General features: G+C 53.0%; 1 protein-coding gene and 1 non-coding gene across 3 annotated transcripts in view; both read left to right on the top strand.

Annotated features, from left to right (window-relative positions):
* Positions 1-23,025, top strand: part of LOC122393045 (FH1/FH2 domain-containing protein 3-like) — a 98,471-nt gene that overhangs the window by 60,068 nt on the left and 15,378 nt on the right. For both annotated transcript variants that reach the window (XM_043388626.1, XM_043388627.1), the window contains 12 exons: positions 7,552-7,610; positions 10,390-10,457; positions 11,301-11,406; positions 12,621-12,827; positions 13,271-13,451; positions 15,762-15,884; positions 16,235-16,509; positions 18,421-18,644; positions 18,887-19,609; positions 19,808-19,930; positions 21,583-21,741; positions 21,997-22,179. In XM_043388626.1, the coding sequence (XP_043244561.1) occupies positions 7,552-7,610; positions 10,390-10,457; positions 11,301-11,406; positions 12,621-12,827; positions 13,271-13,451; positions 15,762-15,884; positions 16,235-16,509; positions 18,421-18,644; positions 18,887-19,609; positions 19,808-19,930; positions 21,583-21,741; positions 21,997-22,179 (2,431 nt within the window). The remainder of the gene's footprint in view (positions 1-7,551; positions 7,611-10,389; positions 10,458-11,300; positions 11,407-12,620; positions 12,828-13,270; positions 13,452-15,761; positions 15,885-16,234; positions 16,510-18,420; positions 18,645-18,886; positions 19,610-19,807; positions 19,931-21,582; positions 21,742-21,996; positions 22,180-23,025) is intronic.
* On the top strand, positions 7,954-8,037 carry Trnal-cag. Its single transcript has one exon. It is a non-coding gene; the product is annotated as a tRNA-Leu (tRNA).

Below are 23,025 nucleotides of genomic sequence, written 5' to 3' on the forward strand. Positions count from 1 at the left end.
AGATGAGTCCAGCTTGTCGCACTAGTGGTCACGTGGCGCACGTGCTATTGCACGTGCCGTGGCACGGGGTCAATTTTTGTTCTTAAATACACCAACATTGTGAAATGCAAGGAATGGGGGAAATAGCCGTCAGGCCATCAGTTTTTATGATAGGTTCGATCTGAAAACGGGTATAAACACAGAATGAAGGGGGCTAAAAAACTGCTATCTCGGATTTTTTGTAAAATGAAAAATTCAAAATTCTGGTGAAATTATATATTCGAAAGGTGAAATTTCCCTAAATTTTCCCGTTTTTCGAGTTTAGCCGTCCACTGTTCAGGGACGGTGACACCTGCCGGGGTCATCTTTTACTTGCTGATGGCCACGTCGATGGGTCATCACGTGGCGTGAACGGTGAAGCTATCAGAGGTCCGGCACGTGCCACGTGGCCACGTGTTTGAGTCGCGTACCTCCCAGATTATCGTGTGTTTGCCGATTTGTGGCCTTATAGCACCAAAACAGCACAAGCCAGGAACACTAAAATGGTGCAATCAGTGAGGGGACAAGTCCTGCTTGCACCACCGGTGGTCACGTGGCACACGTGCAAATCTGGGCACCTCCGTTGCGGAGATATTTTAAAGTGAAACATTTAAATGTACATAACTTTGTCAGTTTAAGTCCGATTGGGCTAGAATTTGGTGGGTGGATGAATTGTTAAGCGACAGGAACGAATGCGCCACGTTTGTCGCGGTGCGCCACGTTTGTCTCAAAGTGCCATTTTTGCCGCAAATCACAGAATATGCGTAACTTTGTCGAACATGGGACGATTAGGATGCGCTTTGATTGAGGGATGGCTGCTTAAACGGCAGCTATGAATGCACCACACTTGCCGCAAGGCGCCATATTTGTCTTAATGCGTCAGTGTTTGCGTTTAACGGACGGCGTGCGTTTTTTGCGGCGGTGTTTGCGTTTTTTTTCGGTGTTTGCGTTTGGCGGCGGGCGGCCGATTTTGCGTTTTTTTTGTGGTGTTTGCGTTTCGCGGCGGGCGGCCGTTTTTTAGCGGCGTTTTGCGGCTGGCGGCGGGCGGGCGTTCGATGCGGGCGTTTTTTGCGGCGGTATATGCGTTTTTTTTGCGGTGTTTGCGTTTGCCTGCGGGCGCGGTTTGCGGCGGGCGGCCGTTTTTTGCGGCGTTTTGCGGTTTGTGGCGGGCGGCTGTTTTTTGCGGTGTTTTGCGGTTGCCGGCGGGCGGCCGTTTTTTTTGCGGCGTTTTGCGGTTGCTGGCGGCCGGCCGTTATTTGCGGTGTTGCGGTTTGCGGCGGGCGGCCGTTTTTTTTGCGGCGTTGCGCGGTTGGCAGCGGGCGATGCGTTTTTTTTGCGGCGGCAGTGTTTGCGTTTTGCGGCGGACGGGCGTTTTTGTGGCGTTTTTTTGCGTTTTTTTCTGCGGTTTTCGGCGGGCGGGCGATTGTTTTTTTTGCGAAGTTTGCGTTTGCGTTTTGGGCGTGCGTTTTGCGGTTTTGCGTTTGGCGGCGGGCGGGCGGTTTTTCACAATTAAAGTCCCAACCTTCGGATCCGCAGAGCTGTACCGATCGTTTCTGGGGCGGTGCGACCGAAATACCTCTGGGACCGGCGCTCTGCAGCATTGGCGGCAATTGACGCGTCCGTCCAACTCCAGGCCGCTGCCAACAATGATACAGGGTGTCCGGAAAGTCCTGGCGCTTTTCAACATTGTTAAGATAAATGCCTTTGGTCCATAGATACTCAACAATAGAACGAAACAATGACCAGGAACACCAAGCCACATCCTTCTGCTAAGTGCCCATTCATTGTAACCACCGTCTGTGCCGACGACGGCCTCGACGCAAGGGCGGAAACGCCTGCGGGTTTTGACGGTGCAGGACATTTCCTGTCCTCCCATGCTGTCATGATGCGAGTGTTCAGGGACTCCAGGCTGGGATGAGAGGTGGCCTAGAGCTTATTCTGCAAAACGCGTAGCATGCCTTAGTCGAGCGGGTTAAGGCTGGGATAATAAGGTGGCCTAATCTCGTGATCTGGTCCGCCGAGCTCCTCTGTCAGTTTGGTTTGGACGGCAGCGGCGTTGTTGGAGGGCGCTCCGTGCTGTTGAAGTGCGACATGACCCTTAGGGCAAGTCGCCTTGATTGTCGTGTCCAGGAACCCCTCGTGGACCAGCCTATCAGTCATTTATTTGACCTTGACGAAGATGATGGGACATTTGTGTCCATCAGACCCAAGATTTTCTTCGATTGCCGCTGAAATGCTGCTTCAGTCTCAGCAGCTTTGGCATACCGTGGTTGTAGCTGAGTGAGAATATTTTCTAAGACATTTCCGATCTGGAGTGCACCTTTGCCTGCTCAACCGTTCGCCGGGAAACGCCGCATCGCGTTGCAACTCGCGCCTCGTTCAAGCCGCACCGGGCCCCCGCGCGCGGGCTCTCAGCGACAAGGCGCATCTTCGCCCATATACCTAGCACTGAAAACGGTTTCAAGGTCATATTTACGCGACCCCTAGCTGAGCGGTGAACGAGGGGTCATATCTGCGGTGATTGGTTGAAAGTCCAATAATCACAGCGCGCGTTAGACGACGTCCAAAAAAGGCGCCAGAACTTTCCGGACACCCTGTATACCTGGCTCGACCCGATCCCGGCTCGCTCGCAGCTCGGGAATCGCTCGCATATCGCGGCTGTCGGGATCAGAGATCAGCTAAAAACGCGGCGCACACTCGATTGAATCGCTGGTTGAGTTCAAATTTCCTCACATTCTGAGATTGTCATGATGATTGTGTGTAGTCCATTGCATGAATGCAATGAGTGCATTCCATTTCTCAGCATCAGTGGAAATTCGTGTTTGAGCATAAATATGTCGCAAAAGTATTGGCGAACTGGTTCAAGTAAAGAATGGTCGCACTTTTACTACCACTTTGAGGCATAATTCCGGTGGTGCCCCATGTGGGAAATGTCATTCGTTGCAGCATTCGACATTTATGCCTCAGCATTGTCACGAAATGTTCCAAGGCATTACCTGTATAGTGTATACTTATCGCTTTGGCTAGTCAAGTGCATATCTGAACTACTGATGCATGCATAAGCCATGAATTATTACTTTGTATTGAAAGGTATGTTGAGTTTCTCTTGCAAGGAAGTCAACAATGGACATTTCCATCTCCTATTGGTTGTGAGTGAGTGACTGAGTGAGTGAGTGAGTGAGTGAGTGAGTGAGTGAGTGAGTGAGTGAGTGAGTGAGTGGGTGTGACTGTGAATGCATGGGTTAGAATAGAAACTGGCACTGCTTTGGCTGAGGCAGGAAGTTGTCGAGTAGAGCACAAATGCCAGCTTAGTTACGTCCGTCGAGACTGCCTGTCCCATCACCTGGTCCCAGCCTGTCAACTCGAGATCCCGCCTGCTGATCCTGACATCCGTGTCACGATAACAGCTTAGACGCATCATTGGTCCTACCAGACGACCGCCCCTTAGATACTTCGCCTCTTTGATGCTCAAAACGTTTGTTGAATAAGGACGATGTTATGGGACTGCACGCATTTTGTCATGTGCATTGCGGTACAGTCTACCTTCAGGCAAGAATGCTAGTGCCATCTAGCGGGAGCAATGCCAATAAATATTCGAACTGCTAACTTATTGGTAATAACTTACTCATCAGTATAGCGTTGACCATATCATGTTCTCGAGTTTTTTTTTTTCGCCTATGATGACAAAGACAGGCCCTGTTCCTGAACGGCTGATCATGAACGGCTGACGTGTCACTACATCGCATGGCAACATGTGAAATGAATAGTGCATCGGGGAATAAATTGTCTGCTAGAATAATGGATGACGTTCGGTGGCAAGCCGCCGCTAGGTGATGGGTAGTGCCGATCAAAGAATGCCGGCCGTTTTCGCTCTCGAGTGGCTCATGTATTCTGAACGGTCGCTCGGCGGAGGACTGATCAGAGGGCCGCTGTGACCCGAGGCGAGACCTGATCAGAATACTGGACCGGTCTGGTCACAGGGCAGGGGGCTGTTGCTGACTGCTGTCCTAACCGGCGACCACTCCTGTGACCATGTGGATCTGGTTGACAGTCTGCAGCATATAGAGGCGGTGCTAGTTATATAAACTCCGAACGGCCATGCTTCTACTGCTGAGGGACGCTCCCACATGGTGATTTGTTGGGGTCATACTGACAGACTTGGGCCTGCAGTGGCTCCACACAACGCGCCCACAGGTCACAACTGTGGCTGACTCACCGCTGGCGACCGACCCGTCCCAGATCAGCCGCCGGTGGGCGGCGCTCGCCTGTTGACACAACCCGGCTAAAACGCGTCGGTACTGACACACAGCCGGCGGGGCGCCCGAGAATGCCGAGCTAGACGGGCGGGAGCTCACAAACGCCCCCGCCCTTTTGTGAGGACGAGCGGGAGCGGGCTCAGGACCGAAAAAGAGTCGGACTGTTGTGGCTGCAAGGATAGCAAATCTGAGATGAGTCCATTTGAGTCATTAGTGGTTATGGAACTTATTCAACCCATTTGGCTAGTTTGGTGACGCACAGTTTTGAGGTCACTGAAGGTCCATGTGTCGCTTCTTCCCGTCGATTCGTTAGCATGATACCAATGGGTTTTATGCAGCGGCGTGAAGACTGGACTGAAGGAGGAGCCAGACCACTCAGTTCCATGCCGCCTCTCCCGGTCTGAGTGATGACAGTGCCAGTCGCGGTGCACCCGTTGTCCAGGTGTGGCGGTGCGCCGCGTGGACCGGTTTTGCAGGCGGACACCCTGTGCGGGACAGAGCGGGGCAGAGAGCGGGGCGGGGCGGGACGGGGCCGGGGCCGAGCGGGCGGCTGCCACCGGCTGGTCTGGCCCTCCGCCAGCTTCCTACCGCCGCTGCCAGCCGTGTGAGCGTGTGTGAGGCCGGCCAGAGGACCCCGACGGTACCGACGGCGGTGCGGCCGGCGCAGGTGGCGGTGACGGCATGGTCTTGTGGGTGGCGTGAGAGAAACAGTCTGCGTTTTATCTGCATCTGAGCAGTGAGCAGTCACATGTCTGTCTGCATAGTGTATGGAAAGAAGGAGGGTTTGGCTCGAACGACTGAAGTCGTTTAAGGGCTCTCAAATCTCCCCTGACAGGATGCCAGCCACTAAGGATTCATGATCGACTGGCCGTGAACATCCTGGCATCTCACAGTTACGACGTCATTATAGCCGGCGCCCTGTCAGGTTGGTGGGTTCGACTCGGTGACCTGACGCGTCAGAGGGCGGGGCAGCGCAAGTGGTGTCTGGCCCAGTCACGCTGTCAGATCTCACACCGATACTGCTCACGGAAGCGCTCGATTCTGGTTCGGTATCGGCCGATAATTTACCCACAGCCGTCGGCGGTGGGGTTTTTAGGGCGTTTTCGATATACTTTGCCAGAGTTTTTGCGCAGATAGCAGCGTATTTTATTTATAGGTTTGGAAATTCCCTCGCCTATTGAAATCAACTGGAAGTCGATTGTAACTTGTGGGATTGGAATTTGGAAAGCCCTTTGCTGGCGGCGGAATCGCTGACCAGCTCGTATATGAATTAGCTGCTTTGGTTGCTTTATATCTCTTGTACCTATATATCGCCTGTATCTTTTATGCGCCGTACCGTTTGAAGTCCAGTTTTTGGACGTCCGGTGCGCCCACGCTGTGGGTGTAACCCAGTCGGTGACGCCGGCTTCCCTGCTCACGGAGCGTGTTGTCGGCTTCATGTTGGCGTGCGGAGTGAAGTAGCTGAGCCCCTCGAAATTGTCAGGGGTCTGGGTATTTGCATTATCTTTCACTGCTATAGTGGACACGGGACATGAACGCTGCAAAGTGTTTCGGCGAACCCGCTTAGATAGTGAGTGTGACGGTCACATCACCTCTAACGGGTTGACGGAATGGAACGCAGCGCTTTTAACTTCAGGCGGCGCGATGGGTATTTGATAATGCTGATAATGCATGGGAAGATAGGTATAATGTCCGCATTTATTCTTCCCTTAGGCTTGAGGTGAAAAAGTCTGAAGCTGTCGTTGCAAATCACGCTGAACTGTCGATAAAATAATAGCATCGTTTACGTGTTAATTAAACCTATGTAGGATATGCGTGCTTGTGACACTCGTGCGAAAACGTCGCATACAGTATGCACAGCACTCAAAGTTCAAACTCAAATTACCATGCGATGCGAAACTGAGTAGCCAATGATGGCTTCAAGTGCACAATGCACAATCGCTCCTGAAATAAGCAGCCAATCTTAGTACACTCTGCCTACCCCTCGTCACTCTTTGTCCGCAACTCGGGTCCAGTTATGTTGTCTGTGGCGCTTATTGACATCGTTTATCTTATCAGAGTGGGCACTTTGCAGCGAGGGGCGCCACAGTTGTCATTTGGTGCAGGCAGTAGCAAGAACAGCTGCGAACCGTAACCTGCAAGGGCGTAGTAACAAGATATTTTGTGCTGTAGTGTTGCGCACATGCCGGGGTTTATTAGGCTCATCCACAATTGAAATGGAAGACTCTGCTATGGGCTGGTTGCAGTTGGATTGAGAGTCGTGTCTCGAAACGAGACCGGATTTGGTACGCTTCTGACTAGGATGCACACTGACTCACTGAGTTTGTCAAGAAATTAAAAAGCTTATACATCCATACGCTATTGAGATATCAGATACCCGCACGAACTATATAGTAGATTTAAGTTTCACACAAGTCACATAAGGAACAGCAAATCAATTCACACCAATGCAATGGCCTCTATGAACCCTTCCATGTTTCATCCTGTGCGTGTCAACGAAGAGATCAGCTCCCTTCTTGGCTCTGTGTGCCCGGTCATTGACCCGTGGCAGCACATGCGCCATGAACCCCTTCCGTGACCGGGGGCTGTTCACTGTTCACGGCTCTTTCCTCTGTGGCGAGTTTAATCCGGGACCGGGATGACCGTGCACACACACCGGGCGGCTGTTTTATCGAGGCGCGTGCGTACCCCTCATCGAGCTACCGGGTGAAGGGATGTGGCGGATAGGCTAAGATGTAGGGAGGTCGTAAAACAGCCTTTATTTGACGGGTGTGTGTTGAGTTTGATGAAAGAAGGCAGCGGAATGTTTTCCTCAACAGATTTGAAAGACATTTTGTCTTCATATTGGTAGGATGTGCTGTAAAGCTTCAACTTGCTAACTGTGACGGCGAACAGCTGTTCGTTCGCTTCGATTGAGCTTATAAGTCCCGTTCCCGGGTTATATGCATAGCCATTCGACCATCTTATCATGCCTCGAACTGTGTCTTGATATGCATTGCCACGGCTTACGAGCTTGTCGATGTCCACTTGTCACCCAAGTGAAGGGTGCAATATCGCACATATATCATATCGCATTCAACCATCGGCCTCCATTGACAGTAGTTCCGGAATCTGTCAGCCGCTCACCGGGCACCGCTAACCGTCTGGCCTCCTCAGCCCCCCCCCCCCCCCCTGCGGTCCGTCTTGTCACATTAATGCTGATGCTATGAACCCGTGCCTTTTCGATGTGCTGTCAGACCGGAGCTATCTTGACACCGTTATTTCTCCTCTGTTTCAGTCCGAAGAACGCGCTGGTGGTTCGTACCCAGCTGTCAGTGCGGTGCCACGCCATCATCGGTAAGTTGGTGTCTCGTTTTTTTTTTCTGACCGTGTCCCGACTATTTCCAGCTCCAGTAGATAGGTGTCAATATAATTAAAACAAAACGGTCGAGCCATGTTGAATTAAAATACCTATACCTATTTCGGACACTGTCTTGCTTCATGAATGCCTGTAAAGCAAAGCCTAGGTCACTCTAGGTCAATTTGTACCGTCTTTTCGTTCGGTTAGGATCAATAGTTTCTCACAACTTCTTGGCTGCTCTTGATGATGGGTGGGATTGTAGCCAAAATATTACAGGCTATATCGGTGTAAAATATTATGAAAAAAAATATTTATGGACGTAAATTCATGACGATAGACGTCAGGATGGCCGAGCTGTCCAAGGCGCTGCGTTCAGGTCGCAGTCCGGTTCTCCGGGCGTGGGTTCGAATCCCACTTCTGACAGTGAGGTTTTCATGTCAGGTCACCTTTGCCCCCTCCCCCGCCCCCACGGCGGGAGCAAGACTTCACGACCGCACTGTGCACTTGTGCACTTCGTGCATATGTACTGTGTAGGGAAGAACGGGCTAATAAGCGTAAACAGGCGACAACTTTGGGCTTCAATCTAACACTTGACCCTAACACTTGTCTCAATGTCTCATATTTCGATTTCCACAACGTTTTAAAATATCCGTAGGTATGGTCGATCACCAACGTTCTTAGTGAAAGTTCAGCAGACCTAGCCGCGGTAACTGGATAACAGCAATATGCGCCGGTGCGATATCCGTGGTGGGACCGCAGCGCCAAACAAGCTCGGTATGTCGACAGACGGGCCCGAACCGCTGACACGTGATCTGTCGGCGGCGGGTGACGCTGGGAAACGACAATAAAGTCGCCGCCGACAGCGACGTCACGTGACGGCATAGCCGAGCTACTTGGGGAGTGCAGCTGGTATATACTCGAGTACCGGGGTGAGATGACACCGGGGGCAGACGCCAGACAGACATGCTCGGGTCTGTTTGAACGAGACTGGGAATCCTTACGGCGTCGAAGTACGGTTTCACACCGAGCAGTATGATTTGTTCGTTTCTTTAATATAATTACAAACTACAAATTCAGTACTGAAAGATGTAAAAACTGAGGCTGCGTTTGAATGGTTATATCCTTTCCATTTTCATCCTAGTCCAAACCGACAGCCGTCATATGCCAGCGAATTCATATGCCAGTTAGGATATCGGCTTCAAAGAGAAATGGTGGATTCCTCATTTCCCGTGACCCGAATGGGTCATGAAATTAAACGCTTCCCTTTGTCTTGGCTCCCTGTTTCCGACTCCCTTCACAGTATTTTGTTTTGGAAATTTTTGCTTCTGCTGTGAGTGGGTCGTGACTCTGGTCTGAAAGGCGACCGCTTCCAAGATACAAGTCACTTTCTCACTCTTATCCATTATCACTTTTTCTAAGCATCCGACTTGTGGTTTGCAGGTATGGCATGTAGAATGCTACCTAACCTGTTTCTTGTCTGTCCTTGAAAAGTGTTTTGCTTCCTTATCGTGGGAATAAATCGTCTAAATGCCGCGGCATCGCCGTCAGGGATGGACTCTGCTAAATGGTTTGCAGCCACAGAAGCCCTTTGATCACGGATGTCAGTGTGAACTGACGGTAATCGGAACATCGGAGCTACCGCCGGGGCAGTACTCCATTCCCTAGGCAGAGAGTTGCTGTCGGAAAACGTCTTTGAATTATTTATTTGAATGTTATAAGGACAATTGTATCTCTTATTTTTTGGAGTTTGATGCGTATCTTTTAACAGGGTATGATGCTCTTATGTGCCTTGGAAACGAATAGATTTAATTGTTGAGAAAGTCTTTATTTATCGAGGCTCGTCTTTCTGATAACATCGCTTTTTCCTGCCCTCTGCGATCGTCACATGCATCGGATGTCCTCAGTGGATGCTCTACGAACGTTGCAACATGACGCCTCTCCATCTCACCTTCCTCTCTTGTAACCCCAGCACCCGCTTATACCCCGCGCACGGTCATTAGGGCATCCCAAACCATCACCTGTCACCATCCACCGGCGCTCCGGGGCTCATCCAGGTCACACCTGCGGCTCAGCCGCTCTGCCGCAGTCACTGGCTCACTGACACGGCAACATCTGCTGCCTGCGCCCCGGCCGGCCGACTGTCTGCTCCACTGGGCACTGCTCCGACCCCGTCCCACCCTCCCCGGGCCGGGGTCTCCAGCTCAGCTCAGAGACGGTCGGTTTGGATACTAGGATGAGCTGGCGTTGGCACATGTTGAGGATGACTGTCGTGCCTCAGAAAATGTTGACAAAGTGTGGAAGGAAATGGCAAACCATGCCACGTACCTAAGTCAGATTCTGAACTACCATCTAAGAACAAAACGTTTCAATATTTCTGCGATGGGCCCAGTTTGTAGAACAGCCGACGGGCGTGTCTGGAGATTGTCTCTGGTGTTATGTTCCCCTGCGGCCGCTGCAGTCCCCGTGAAGTGCCATTTGTCCCGGTCCCTCGGCGGCTGCAACCGAGCCACTGATGATGCCTGCGATCGCAAACGCTGCAGACAGATGTGCGCCAAGGTTGCGGGCGGGGGCGGGGACGGTGCTGCCGTCTGATCGCCGGCACGTTTGTTTTCAAACGCGAGCGGCGGCGACCGCTCCGCTGGGCTCTGAGCCAAGACGGCTCCGGCACTGGAGGCACGAATGTGCGAGACCGCCTCTGACGGGACGGTGGCATAGGCTCGGAACGTGAGTCAATATTTGACGAGGTGATTAACCGATGGTGCTGTTTTGTTTCAGAGAAGCTGCTCAACTCTCAGGACCGGGACCTGCGGAGGGCGCTGTTCTCGCTCAAACAGATATTCCAGGTGCGTTTGCGAGGCAGTGATGGTGGGGCGTGGACAGACTATGCGTTTCACACTGTGCATGTACATTTAACATACATAAAAGGAAGGTCGAATTTGTCGTGTAGAATGAACGAAATTCGCATTGCATGAATTCTGTCATGTAGCGGTCCATGTCGCATTCTGCATATGTGATACATATGGAGCAGTTAACTGTCCTTTCAAATGGCACTAGCTGCCGAAGTTCAGTTTCTTGGACCCGCACCGAACGGTAGTTCTATGAATCTGCACCGCAGAACACCTATTGTCACCTCATATCGGAGACAATGTCTCTGCGTCGACACCTCATCTATGTAGAATACGGCCTGTATCTCTGTCCCATCAGGCTGAGAGTAACGGGTTCGCTGTTCCCTGGGTATCTTGGAAGGATCTGTGTTCATCACATTGTCAGAATGGGGATTGGTCGGGATGTCAGCACCCGCACTCAGCCAGGGCGCAGGCAGACCTACTATGCATACAATGACTAGACTTTGCTCTACATCACTAAGCTCACGGTCATGACGCTGACTTTGGTGGCAAGTTTTATACGGGATTTAAAGCTCCCCGAAAATTGAGGCCTTAACTGCGCAAGCATGGTTTATGGTTCGGACCAGGTCCTGGTTTGGATAACGGTGTATTTTTGTCGACTCGACGCTACTGAATCTGATAACATACGTACGTCAGATTACGCGTGAACATTAATTGTGCACAGCGAGCATTGCCAAGTTTCTGTCACATCAGTAAATCAGTAAATCCTTAAAATGGTTGATAAACACCTCGTATATAAATAACTACGCCATTTATACTAACGTTGCTGGTCTATTTCAGGACGATAAGGATCTTGTGCACGAGTTTGTCTGTAACGATGGCCTCGAATGTCTCATCAAAGTGGGCATGGAGGCTGACCAGAAGTACCAGAACTACATCTTACGAGGTGAGCCCGCCCTTCCCTCGGCCAGGGCTGTATCTCCCACCCTGGGCGGAACTCTTGATTTGTGTGAGGAGTTAGCTCTGTAGGAAGGAGAACAGGGAGGGAGCGCTCTCGTCGCGACACTGAATAATTGGTACAGGGCGGCAGCGCTGTGTTTTAAACGGCGCGGTTTGTCTCCTTACCAGTATGGAAACACGCTGGATCTTAGCACCGGAACTGCGGCGAGGAACAGACCGCGGATAGATGTGGTAATTAGCGGCGCCCGGCGCTGCGATATGTTCCGATAAATGTAGATGGTTAGTTGGTGTAGTGGAAGCGAGGGCCTTGTCAGTCGCCCTCGCTGCAGCTATACTGAGTTAATCTGACCCGCCCGGTCGTGAGCTGGTCTAATGGTCCCGATGGGTGGGCGCTGTTGATCGGTATAAGGAAGGGATCAGGCGGTGGGCGGTAAGAGACGGACACCCAGCCACCCCAGTCGGCGGTTGTGACGTCTCCATCCCGAGCCGCTCACCAGGCGGTCCTGTTGTTCTTGTTGCGACCGAGGGTGATTGGTGAACCGCTCAGGCCTGGGGTGACGGTCATCTGTTGAGAGCGCACCCCGCGGTTCGCCGGGGCTCGAGTGGCAGTGACGTTTGAGTTTCGATCGAATCGGTGTTGGCGGCGGCGACAGATTGTTAATCGTTAGTCCGGATCGGAGCGAAAACACGCGCCCACAGATGTTTGGAATAAAGTCACGTTTCGTTATCGCAGCGAGCTATTTGAAATATTGCTGACAAGCTGGTTTAGACTGCCACCTTGCCACCTCCGTAGTCCAATATTTAATGCTACTAGACGTGACCGGCATTCTGTGTTTTTGATTATTTATCTCCTTCCGAGTGGTTATGGCATCGAAATGCCGGGACGTGCCCGTTCTGTCTTTTAAATGGTATGCTCGAGAAAGCCGATGTTTATTGAGTTTTGGTCCTTCTTCAATTAACTGTATCTATTTGTTCCACACTTTTAACCATGTTTCCTGTATCTCTCAATGGTTCCTTTTAGTCTGAACGTGTCGTATATTGATAACTTGCAATCACCGTATCGCCCCCTCGCGTGCTCTCGGTCAGCCCAATATGCTACGTCTGAAGATGTCTCATTGACTGTGCCTTCCCCTGCAGCTCTCGACCAGCTGAATATGCTGTCCCTGGGCCTGCCACTACTTACCATACCTCCTCCCGCAGCTCTCGGCCAGGTGATGCTGTACGTGGACGGCATGAACGGTGTCATGGAGCACCCGGAGACCATCCAATGGCTGTACACACTGCTCGACTCGCAGTACCGCCTGGTGGTCAAGACGGCACTCAAGCTGCTGCTCGTCTTCGTCGAGTACACAGAGCCCAATGGACTGCTGCTGGTTAGGGCCGTCGGAGCCGTCGACCGCGAGAGAGGTGAGGAGAGGCAGCCGGTGGGAAAGAGGAGGGATAGTGGAGTTAGGAGTTTTAGGATGTTGTTAACTTAAAGGGGACCTTAATGAATGAATTGCCAGAGGTCATGGCCTAGGTACAGTAACTATACATTTTAATGGATGTAAAAGAGTCATGCATGTTCCTTAGTCTCATTTATCGTTGCGTTCCTTTATGACTCATCGGTCTGACCTGATGTGACCTGACCTGACCTGACCTGACCTCCCCTCGACCGGGCCAGACTCTGTGGCACGGTCTAATAACGCTTTGACCCACTCTAACCTTTCCCTACAGGCCGTAGTAACTTCATGGTACAGTCTGATGACGCTCTAACCTGACCTCCCCTCCCCTACAGGCCGGACCCCGTGGCACGATCTGATGACCTGTCATGACCTGACCTGACCTTACCTGACCTCCCATCCCCCCAGGCCGGACTCCGTGGCACGGTTTGATGACCCTGCTCAAGTCGTCGGACGCCGCCGACGCCGAGCTACTCGTGTTCGCCATCACCCTCATCAACAAGGCGCTGAACGCTGTGGACGACCAGTCAGTGTTCTACGACAACACAGACTGGATCGAGGAGCTCGGCATCGAGGCCGTTACCAACAAGTGAGCAATGGGCAGGGACGGGACTGGGTCGGTGGTATTGGGGTGATTGTGTATGATGGTATTAGACACGTAATTTTGGAAGGTGCAAGTCGTGGTAAGGTGGGACACAGAAAGGGTATGTTATACAACCGGTAGAAGGAATGCTGGAGCTCGCGTCGTTGTAGCATGCAAATCACACGGCCGTTCGACCTCTGATATGTGACAGGCCACAGGCTTATAGTCAACGTCGATCTCGTGACCTGCTGTGGTGACCGCTGTGGTCGGACGCACCAATCACGTGAGTGTTGTGTCTCGTTGAAGGTCGTAGTGCGGTGAGGTGTTTGCCACGGGTGTTCCCTTTCCGTCAGCATACCCAACACGACCTCACGCGGTCAGTGCGGTCAGCAGGGCTCCGTGATATATCATGGTCACGATCGAATCGTGGTGACGTTATCGTCACGTTCCTATGACGTCACACTATGCCAGCTTCGCTTACGTCAGTATGATGTCACGTCAATAACCGTCCACTAACGGTGATCACATCATCGTGTATCACTTGAACGCCTCAGTCGCGTCCCTACTGCGTCACGATGCCGTGCTGTCCAGTGTGCACTGTGCACTGTGCACCGATGCGTGAAAACGAGCGACAGGATGTGTGATGATGCTGCCCCGAACGAGGTGTGATCTATTCGAGTTGGTGTGACAGCCGACGGGGGGGGGGGGGCTCCCGGCTCTGTTTGTTTGTTTACCGGACAGATTACTGGGATCGATCGCGTCACTGCGAGAGAGGAGCGGATATTGAATGTCGGGATGGTTTATTGATTGTTTGACATATTAGGCGGTTATCAAATGTCCAAACAAGGTGACTGAATTTTTTAAATGTCTTAAATTTCCGTTATCAATTGTGCTTGCCGATTGTTCTAAATCGGTGTCCGAATGTACGTGTTCTGATCATTTTTTTTTTTTATAGTGTGATAGTTGATGCGTTACGATCATTTATGTGTCCCGCATTGTTGCATTGTTAGATACAACAGTGCTTTATTCGCGATGTTTTCCCGCCATGACACATGACTATTATCCACTTCGTATCCCCTGCGGATGAGTTACTATGTCATTGGTGTGCCATAGTACTTACCACGGTTCAATGCGTATGACGCATCTATTCCAGTCCATTGCATGTTTTTGTAGCATTCCCCCAATCACCCATTGTCCCCTCTTCCTGCCTGTCCTCCCCCCCCCAACCGGACACCACCCGACCCTACTCCCATACCGGTCACATTGACAGGTCTAAGGGCGCCCCTCCCCGCTCTGCATTTACGCTCCACACATTGTGGTACAGTAAATAGAGTGACACCTCGCTCTGTGTGGTATACGGCGCGACACGGGCCGGCACGCAGCGGCAGCGCCATTGTGGACACGAGCTCTCAATCGGTGGAGGCAGGGGCGGTGCCAGGGGTCAGGTCGGTCAGTTCCTGGTCCCGCACCGTCCAGGGCTAGTTCAGGTGCAGCTGTTGGACTCTGATGAAGCTGTGGATCCTGAGGGGATGTGATGGAGATTTTGTGTGTGTGACGACGAGGCCAGGTCTGATGTAAGGCTGGGGTGGTTGAGGGTTTGTCGGCGGATCAGGTCGACCATGAGCGATCTACAGCGTCAGTTGTGATCAACGAATGGTGCTGGACCGGCGAACTGAGGTAGCATGCCATAGCCCCTGGGTGTGCTGCTGCCACCGTCAGTCTGGACGGGACGGGACGGTAGTTGTACTGGCAGCCGCGGCAGCCGCCGGTGACAGTGCGGGAGGCTGTGTACGCGGTAGAATCAACACAACGGCGATAGTGCACCGTCGTGTCTCCCGTCTCCGCGCTGGTGCCTCAGCTGTCCACGCTGTGCCCGCTATCTTTGAGCCGTGCTCGCCGTGGGTGTCACGAGCACTCTGTATTTAGCGGTGATGCGTGTGTGGTAGCTGAGTGTTAGTGGTGTGTCTGTGTGATCTGTATCCATCGGAGCTGAGATCAAGATGACCCAAACAACTACTTCCGAGTTCTACATCACACGCACGTAAGGACTTGGATAATGCTACCAGACATCGACTAATGATTCTGAAGCCGGACGTAGCGATACAAGTGTATTCCCCGTTCCCTTCCCAGTAGGTATCTGCCATTGTTTTGAGCTGGTATAACGGTTACAGCTGTACCTACGCTCTCTGAGTCACAGCCACTGTCCTCTCTCGACAGGTACCTCTCTCGGGCGGACACTGAGCCGGAGCTCTCTCAGCAGCTGCAGATCTAAAAGGCCGTGTGTTGTCCCTCTCACAGCCACTGTCCTCTCGACAGGTACCTCTCCCGTGCGGACACGGAGCCGGAGCTCTCTCAGCAGCTGCAGATCTACGAGGCCGTGCTGCGGAAGGAGGACGGCGAGTCGGACGGCAACAGCATGCCGGCGGACGCCAGTATCAGGTCAGTGGTGAGACAGGTCACTGTCAGTGGCCTATCAGGTCAGTGGTGGAAGGACGGACACCAGCATCAGTTTAGTGACGCGCTAGGTCAATTGGGAACGGCAGTGTGGCTGGTCTAGGTGCTTTGACCAAGCCTTTCATCCAATGTTAATTGTGTTATTTCAGTTGCGTCGATAACTAAACGTCACAAATAAGCGTACAATCATTTGGTAGTCGCAACTCGTAACCTCCACCTCGTTGCTTCATGTCAGTGACTCCCGATCCATAATCAGCACCTTTCTTGCCCCGTTGGCCACTGTGTGCCGAATCCCCACAACGGTTTCTCAGTCTGACTGTCGGCTCCCCCGTCAGGACGCTGCCGCGGCTGCGGCGCGGCGCGGCCGGCGAGCCCGACCAGCGGCGTCGCTCGCGACGCTTCTCGACGCGCCGCGTCTCCTCCGACTCGCCCAGCTCTCCGGAAGAGGAGAGCGAGGGTGGAGCGCCCACGTTCGCCTTCTACCGACCGGTCGGCGAGAACTGGACCGTCAGCGACCGGCGGCGCATGTTCGCCAGAGACGGGCCGAGCAGCTCCGGAGCTGGGGTCGAGATCAACGGACACTCGGGCTCGCAGCAGGACGCCGCCAAATGTGAGTGGTAACTGGTAGGGAGGACGGGAGGGGAGGGGCGGGGCGGCATATTTGAAAATAGTGATTGCAAAGGGAATAATTGGGAAAGGTCAGTATTTGTATCGATCAGGAAAAGGGGCATGCTTCCGAGTGATGGTGGATAACATTTTGTTGTCTGAGCTTTCTACGCTTCCGTTTTTTTTCTTCTTTTTGCTCGTTTGTTTTCATCATGGATGTGATCGAATGCGCCAATTCTTACAGAAAACTCTGTCTGCAGTGATACCACGGCTCAAAATGATTCAGTGCACCGAACTAATCTGGACTGGGGCCAACCATTGTTGAAATAAGCCCACTGATTCATTTCAATCATCCCACTCCTGGCATTGGTAATAATACCGATGGGCTGCCAAAGCCACTATCCCTCTCCCAACAAATAGTTATCTTTCACTGTTAACTACCCGTCAATGTCCCATGTCTTCCATCGCTGAGCTATAAGGACTCCTCATACTAGGCGGAGACCCCCTCTACCCGACCTTCCATCATTGAATGGTCGGTTTTGCTACCCCCGCCCCGTCCCGTCCCGTCCCGTTGCCGAGCCAGGTGTGCACTGTTGTGGGTGTTTTGGGTCGCACTGAGGGCGCTCGTGCCTCTGCGTGGGCGTGGGAGCTCAGCTGACCCGCGCCGCGTGCACTTGAACGTGCGTCGGCACTATTTGCGTCGGGCGGCGACCTGTCAACACCGCCGACCGCCGCTGCGCTGAGAGCGTCGCTACTGCGTCAGAAGCGTCGCTCTCTAGCCCTGCCGGCATGTCATAGCCGATGTTGGATGATGTCAGAAGGAGGACAAAGTGTTCCTCGGAGAGAGACGCTGTTGAGAGCCGGTGATGACGGGGCAGACAGGACGCCAGTTCAGGCTGGGTGCCGTGGAGTCGGGGCGGCATAGGGCGACTCTCAGAGGACCATCTAGGTGCCGGTGGGTGGACTTGGAGCGGGGGAGAGGGGGTTGGACAGAGGGGTGGAGGTCGGCTAGTGGGGATGGATCTGATAACGTAGTGGCGATAAGAGGACAGGAGCAGCCTGTATGAGGGTATATTGAAGGTAACTGTATATTATTGGGGACGCCGTATATCGAAGCAGGGCCCGGAGTATGACGGAAGCAATTTCAGAGAACCTATCAGGGCAGGCACAAGGCAACGGCTGTTCGGTGGATGAAAGGTGATCGAGATGTCATGAATGGTTTATTTGAATGCTTGAACGGCTGACAAATGATCAAAGAGACTGGTGGCGATTTGTTGCAGAGTTCATGGTGCGACGGGAAAGAATGAGAGTTAGTTGAGCGCTAATTCACTACTTTGGTATGGTCAGCTAACCTTTCCCGGTACCGGACACGAGCCTTTGCGCGTTTCTTACGCCACCGCTAAGCACCCAAACAGCTTCGCTAACACCCGTCCGACGTTTGCTTACAAATCCACCTTTTTGCACATGTGCAAAATTCAAGGCCGGGCAGTGACTCAAGACATTCGCGTTCGGAGCTAAGACAGGTCGTAAATTCACCACGTGTGAGGTGCAAACTGCTCGGTTGTATTGCGCCGTCAAATATTAGTTCAACGCACACAGCTTCCTGTTCGTGCAGCGTGAGCGTTGTGCAGACAAATCCCTACCCTGGTGCAGACTACAAAAGCACGGGTTCAATGACAGCCATTTAGCTGGACGGAGTACGATTTGGGTGCTAATTTGTCTTGCAAATCGTCTCAGAGTAGAGTCTATGAATATGATAGCCCATGCTCCTCATTGTCCATGTAAACGGTGGCGTGGTGGCTTGGTTACACTCATGAATAGGTTTGTAACGGCTGGGCATCGTATAACTTTCATTTAACCAACTTTCATCTACCATGCACAATGCCCATCTACCCACTGTCCCCTGCTCCCCCAGACGCCGAGATGGGCGTCACCCCGGGCCTCCGCCGGCGCCGAGAGAGGCAGGAGCGGCAGAGGAGCTTCATCCGCGAACAGGAGGAGCGGGGATCACTCTCTCCGGAAAAGGAGGAGGCGGACAGGAGGACTGACGAGCAGAACCGCAAGAACGCGCAGCTGAGCCGCCTGGAGCCGCCGGCGACCGGCGGCGTGCCCCTCAACCGCGACCCCAGCTCCCTGGGCGTGAGTGGGGAAGGGGACTTGGTCCTAATGGGCAACGGCTGCGTGAGGATGGGGTTGGGACAGGGTTGAGGTAACATTGAATGGTGCAACGACTCTCTGAACCGTCGCCGTCGTGATAAACCAACTTTGTTGCTTTATTTCTAGCTGTTACATTGTGTCAATTAGGTATTTTCTTCCACATTCCCCCAATTACGTCTATCTTCACTTTCCCTCACTTACAATTTCTGACGTTGTCTCCCCAGTCGGACCACGGGCCGGCGCCGCTCTGCCGCACTGAGTCCGGCATCCTGAAGAAGCCCTGGGTGCTGGGTATGATGTACCAGAAGGCGCCCGACGAGCACCCACCGGCCCCCACCACGGGCGTGGAGGGCGACGAGGCCTCCCGGCGGCGACTAGAGCTGGACCTCAAACAGGACAGCGTGCGGGACCTGCGGGAGAAGCTGCTGAGCCAGCCGAGCCCGCTCTCACCGGGCGAGGAGCGGCCCGGACGGCTGGGGGACACCAGCGGGCTCATCTCCAAAGCCAAGGAGGAGCTGTCGCGCTCCAAGAGCAAACACGACCTCAAGAGTCCCGAGGTGGTGCGACAGGCGGCTCCCGAGGCGCCCAAAAAGTCCGAGAACGACCTGCACTGGGAGCAGCTGATCCGTGGGCTGGAGAGACCTCTGGTGCTGGCAGATCTGGATTTTTCCGATCTGAACGATCGAGATGACGCCGATCTTCCGACACTCTCGATGTCGGTGGGGACGAACGGCGTGCCGCCGCCCCCGCCCATGGGAGGCGTGCCGCCGCCGCCGCCCAGGATGCCCGGTATGCCGCCCCCGCCCCCGCCACCGGCGCCCGGCGGCCGCCCCGGCAGGACGGTCACAGACGGCAAACAGTCGGCATTCTATCAGAACAGGACCAACGGCACCGCCCCGACGATACCGGGCAAAACCAAGAAGACGGTCAAACTGTTCTGGAGGGAGGTAAGTGCACAGCTTAGACGTGTTTTATTGCTTTAGTGGTTTCGTGTTGTATTGCTTGGCTTTAAAACTCAATACTTCCGACACGCTCAAATTATTGGACAGCAATTGCTTACTTCCTAGCTCTGCGTGGTATTGTGACGGAAACTGGTGTTCTCTGCCCAAGCCTTTCCGTATGGGTGACGCCGTGCTTATTTTCAGGTTCGGGACGAGTTCCTGCCAGCCAACCAGACCACCATCTGGGACGAGATCGCCGAGGTGGCCGTCGACACGCAGAAGCTCGAGCACCTGTTCGAATCTCGCGCCAAAGATCTGATCGTCAAGGTAGGAGCCGGGTTCGGTGGTCTGCCACGGGACTAACTAGTAACTATCACCTTTCGGTCGCCGTCGGGTCAGCGAGGCTCTGTGAATGTTTCTGGGTGATTTTGGGGACGGCGCGGGTGGCTGGGGTCGCTAGACTCGCCAATGACTGAGCTGGGACGCAGTGGCGGTATAACACGGGTAACGCTGACGGTGATGCCAGCGCCATCTGTAGCCAGCGGTGAGCGCTGCCGGCGCCACCTAGGTGGGACTAACTCGCGGCTGGGTGCCGCCTGGGCCTGCTGCGGCCGCTGCGCTCGCTGGTGGCGGGCCGGTGCGGGCGGCGGGTCTCACTAACGCTGGCCGTGTCCTCTGCCGTTTTGTCGGCCGCTGAGGCCGTTAGTTAGGGCTGCCGGCCGACCACTGTGGACGCTGTACTAATCCGAGTCTCTTTTCGCATCTCTCTCCCCACTGTCATCTTCTGTCTGTCCGGTCTGCGCTGGGACCTCGCCCATCACGTGCAGGAGGTAAGCTCTCGCCGGCGCCGGGTGCGGCGTGTCCCCGGCTTCCCCAACCCGCTCCCCTGGACGCCCCCTCCCCCGGCCCTCCCCGAACTGAGGTGCAGGTCTTTGTGGGCGGTTAGACCTCTAAACTGTGCGTTCTGTAACGTTAAATAATTCAGGCAGGATGATATGTTATTTCAAGTTGTGCGTTGAAGGTAAAGGAATATACCTTGCATGACGCTTCCAAAAGGCCGTCTGCTATTTTGTTGATTTTGCTGCTTAACCTTTATTAAAGCGCTCTGAGCTTATTCATTTTGCTACTACTTACTGTAACCCAATTTACCGTAACCCCTGGTACTTCAAACGTGTGTACCAAGCGTAACACGTGCTTTGACATTATCCCGTGTGCTGAAAACCGTTCACTCCTCAAATCGAAGGGAGCTGGCTGTTTTAAGCAATAACCAAGGTTTACAAGTTCCCCTGCTTCTTTTGCCGTATTGTGTAGATTAATAATGGCGTTTGCTTATCCCGGCAAATCATTGCTCACGCTTACCCAGGCTACGCATCGCATTTCATTATCACATATCATATCGTATTTGACGAAACTCTTTGCATTTTAAGCACTTTGTGTGGTACTTTTTATATTAATCGCCATATTAAACATAATTTTATCATAATAGCTGCAAAATATCATTAAATTCCCTTCAACCCAATCAAAGTGTTCGTTGCACAGTTATAATTAGCTAAACATTAATGATGGGGTCTTCTTTCAATTAACATATTTGCGCGTATAATCTGACCCTACAACTGCTCTGGAGTTCTGGACACCAGGGGCTAAATATGTTTTCAACAGCTGGCTTGACGTTTTTAAGCTTAGGCCTGAGCAAAGCGACCCACCTCGAAGGCTGGGTTTAATCTGGAGTGTTTTCATAAACTTGTAGGTTTGCAAACTTTGGTTGTTTTTTTCCGTAATTTTCATAAAATCCTTCTGAGATGCTCAGTGCAGACTGCAGAAGCTGATCTTAGTGTAGGAGCGTCTTTGCGAGTTCGACTCTTTCATAAAATATTCCCGACTCTACGTCCGTGCCGTGTTGGGTGTTCACTTGCCTACGTCACAGTTGTCCTCCCCTGATGACGTCATGGCTGACCTGACCGCTGACGTCACGACCACAGAAGCAGCAGGAGTCGAAGGGCACCAAGGAGATCGTAGTGCTGGACCACAAGCGGTCCAACGCTATCAACATTTGCATGACCAAGCTGCCGCCGCCGCGCACCATCAAGACGGCCATCTTGAAAATGGACGCCACCATCATCAACAAGGAGGGCATCGAGGCGAGTCCATAGAACATACTGGTAGTGGTGACTGTGTTATGATAAAGTATGCCTAGTTTGTGTTGCGTAAAGTCGCGGCTCTGTAATGAAAGCACCGTCCGATTCGGCCAATCCATAGACACTTGACCCGGTTGGAAAGTGCCTTAAAACCTAGATTTGCCGTTGACAGTCAACCATAATTCTGTCTATACTTGACTCTTGAAGCATCATAACGCCCTTTTGTTGACAACCATGTTCTCTTCTCACCAACCACAGAAGCTGCTCTCTTTGCTGCCGTCGGATGAAGAGATCAGTAAGATCAGCGAGGCCCAGGTGGCTAACCCGGAGCTGCCGCTCGGCTCGGCGGAGAACTTCCTACTCACTCTGGGCTCCATCTCAGAGATCGCCGCACGGCTCAAACTGTGGGTCTTCAAACTGGACTATGACAACACAGAGAAGGTGCGTATGCGCTGTGGACCGGGACGGGCCAAGTAAACCGAGGGATAGCCGGTTTGCTGGTTTGTCTGAAGTCTTGGGTGCTTGCTCTTACGTGTTAAATTTTGTCTGATTAACTGGTGTCGGACAGATTACTGTGGTCAGGGGACAGATTGCTACGCCTTTCACATCGGAGTGCAAGGCAGTTATAACAGTACACAGTTTAGGGCAGAGTTACGGTCCGGTTTATATCCGTGCAGGCCACTAGCGCTGCTCGTAGGCCGGTCCGGAACTGCCAAGTGCCATCTTCCACCCCCGCCACCAGATGGCAGACCCTCCGTCAGACCCCGATCCAGACCTCTCCGGAATTGTTCGGAAGTCTCTGGCCGGGGCGGATGGGTGGCCAATGTGGTCTGCATGTTCTGTGTACGGAGGAATGCAGCCTTCTGAGAAACATTGACCGTCTGGATAGTGTCTCCTGCGTCTGAGGCGCTCGAGTCGTCCCACTGACGGGCCAGGCGCCAGGGCAGAGGCGACGGCGTGTGTGCGGGTGAGGGAAACTTGGAGGCAGACCCGCTATAACGAGAATAGAGAAACAGGGGCCAGAGACCAGGGACGGATGATTAGAAATCAAGTGCTTAATTCAGCGACTAGGTTCTAAGCGCTAGGGACTACAAACTGAAAACCTAGCACTGAAGACTGGGTACCAACGAGTGGGTGAAAGACCAGCGGCAAGTGATCACCAGCCAGCTGGCACCAGCCTGAACCAAACACCAAAGAGTGACGGACGGACCCATGGACCAACTATTGCTCCCCGGGGTCGGTCACTGGGTACGAATCACCACGTGCTAGACGCGGAAGGCGGCCGGC

This window comes from Amphibalanus amphitrite, unplaced genomic scaffold, assembly GCF_019059575.1.
Source record: "Amphibalanus amphitrite isolate SeventyFive unplaced genomic scaffold, NRLGWU_Aamphi_draft 000513F_arrow, whole genome shotgun sequence".
Lineage (NCBI taxonomy): Eukaryota > Metazoa > Arthropoda > Thecostraca > Balanomorpha > Balanidae > Amphibalanus > Amphibalanus amphitrite.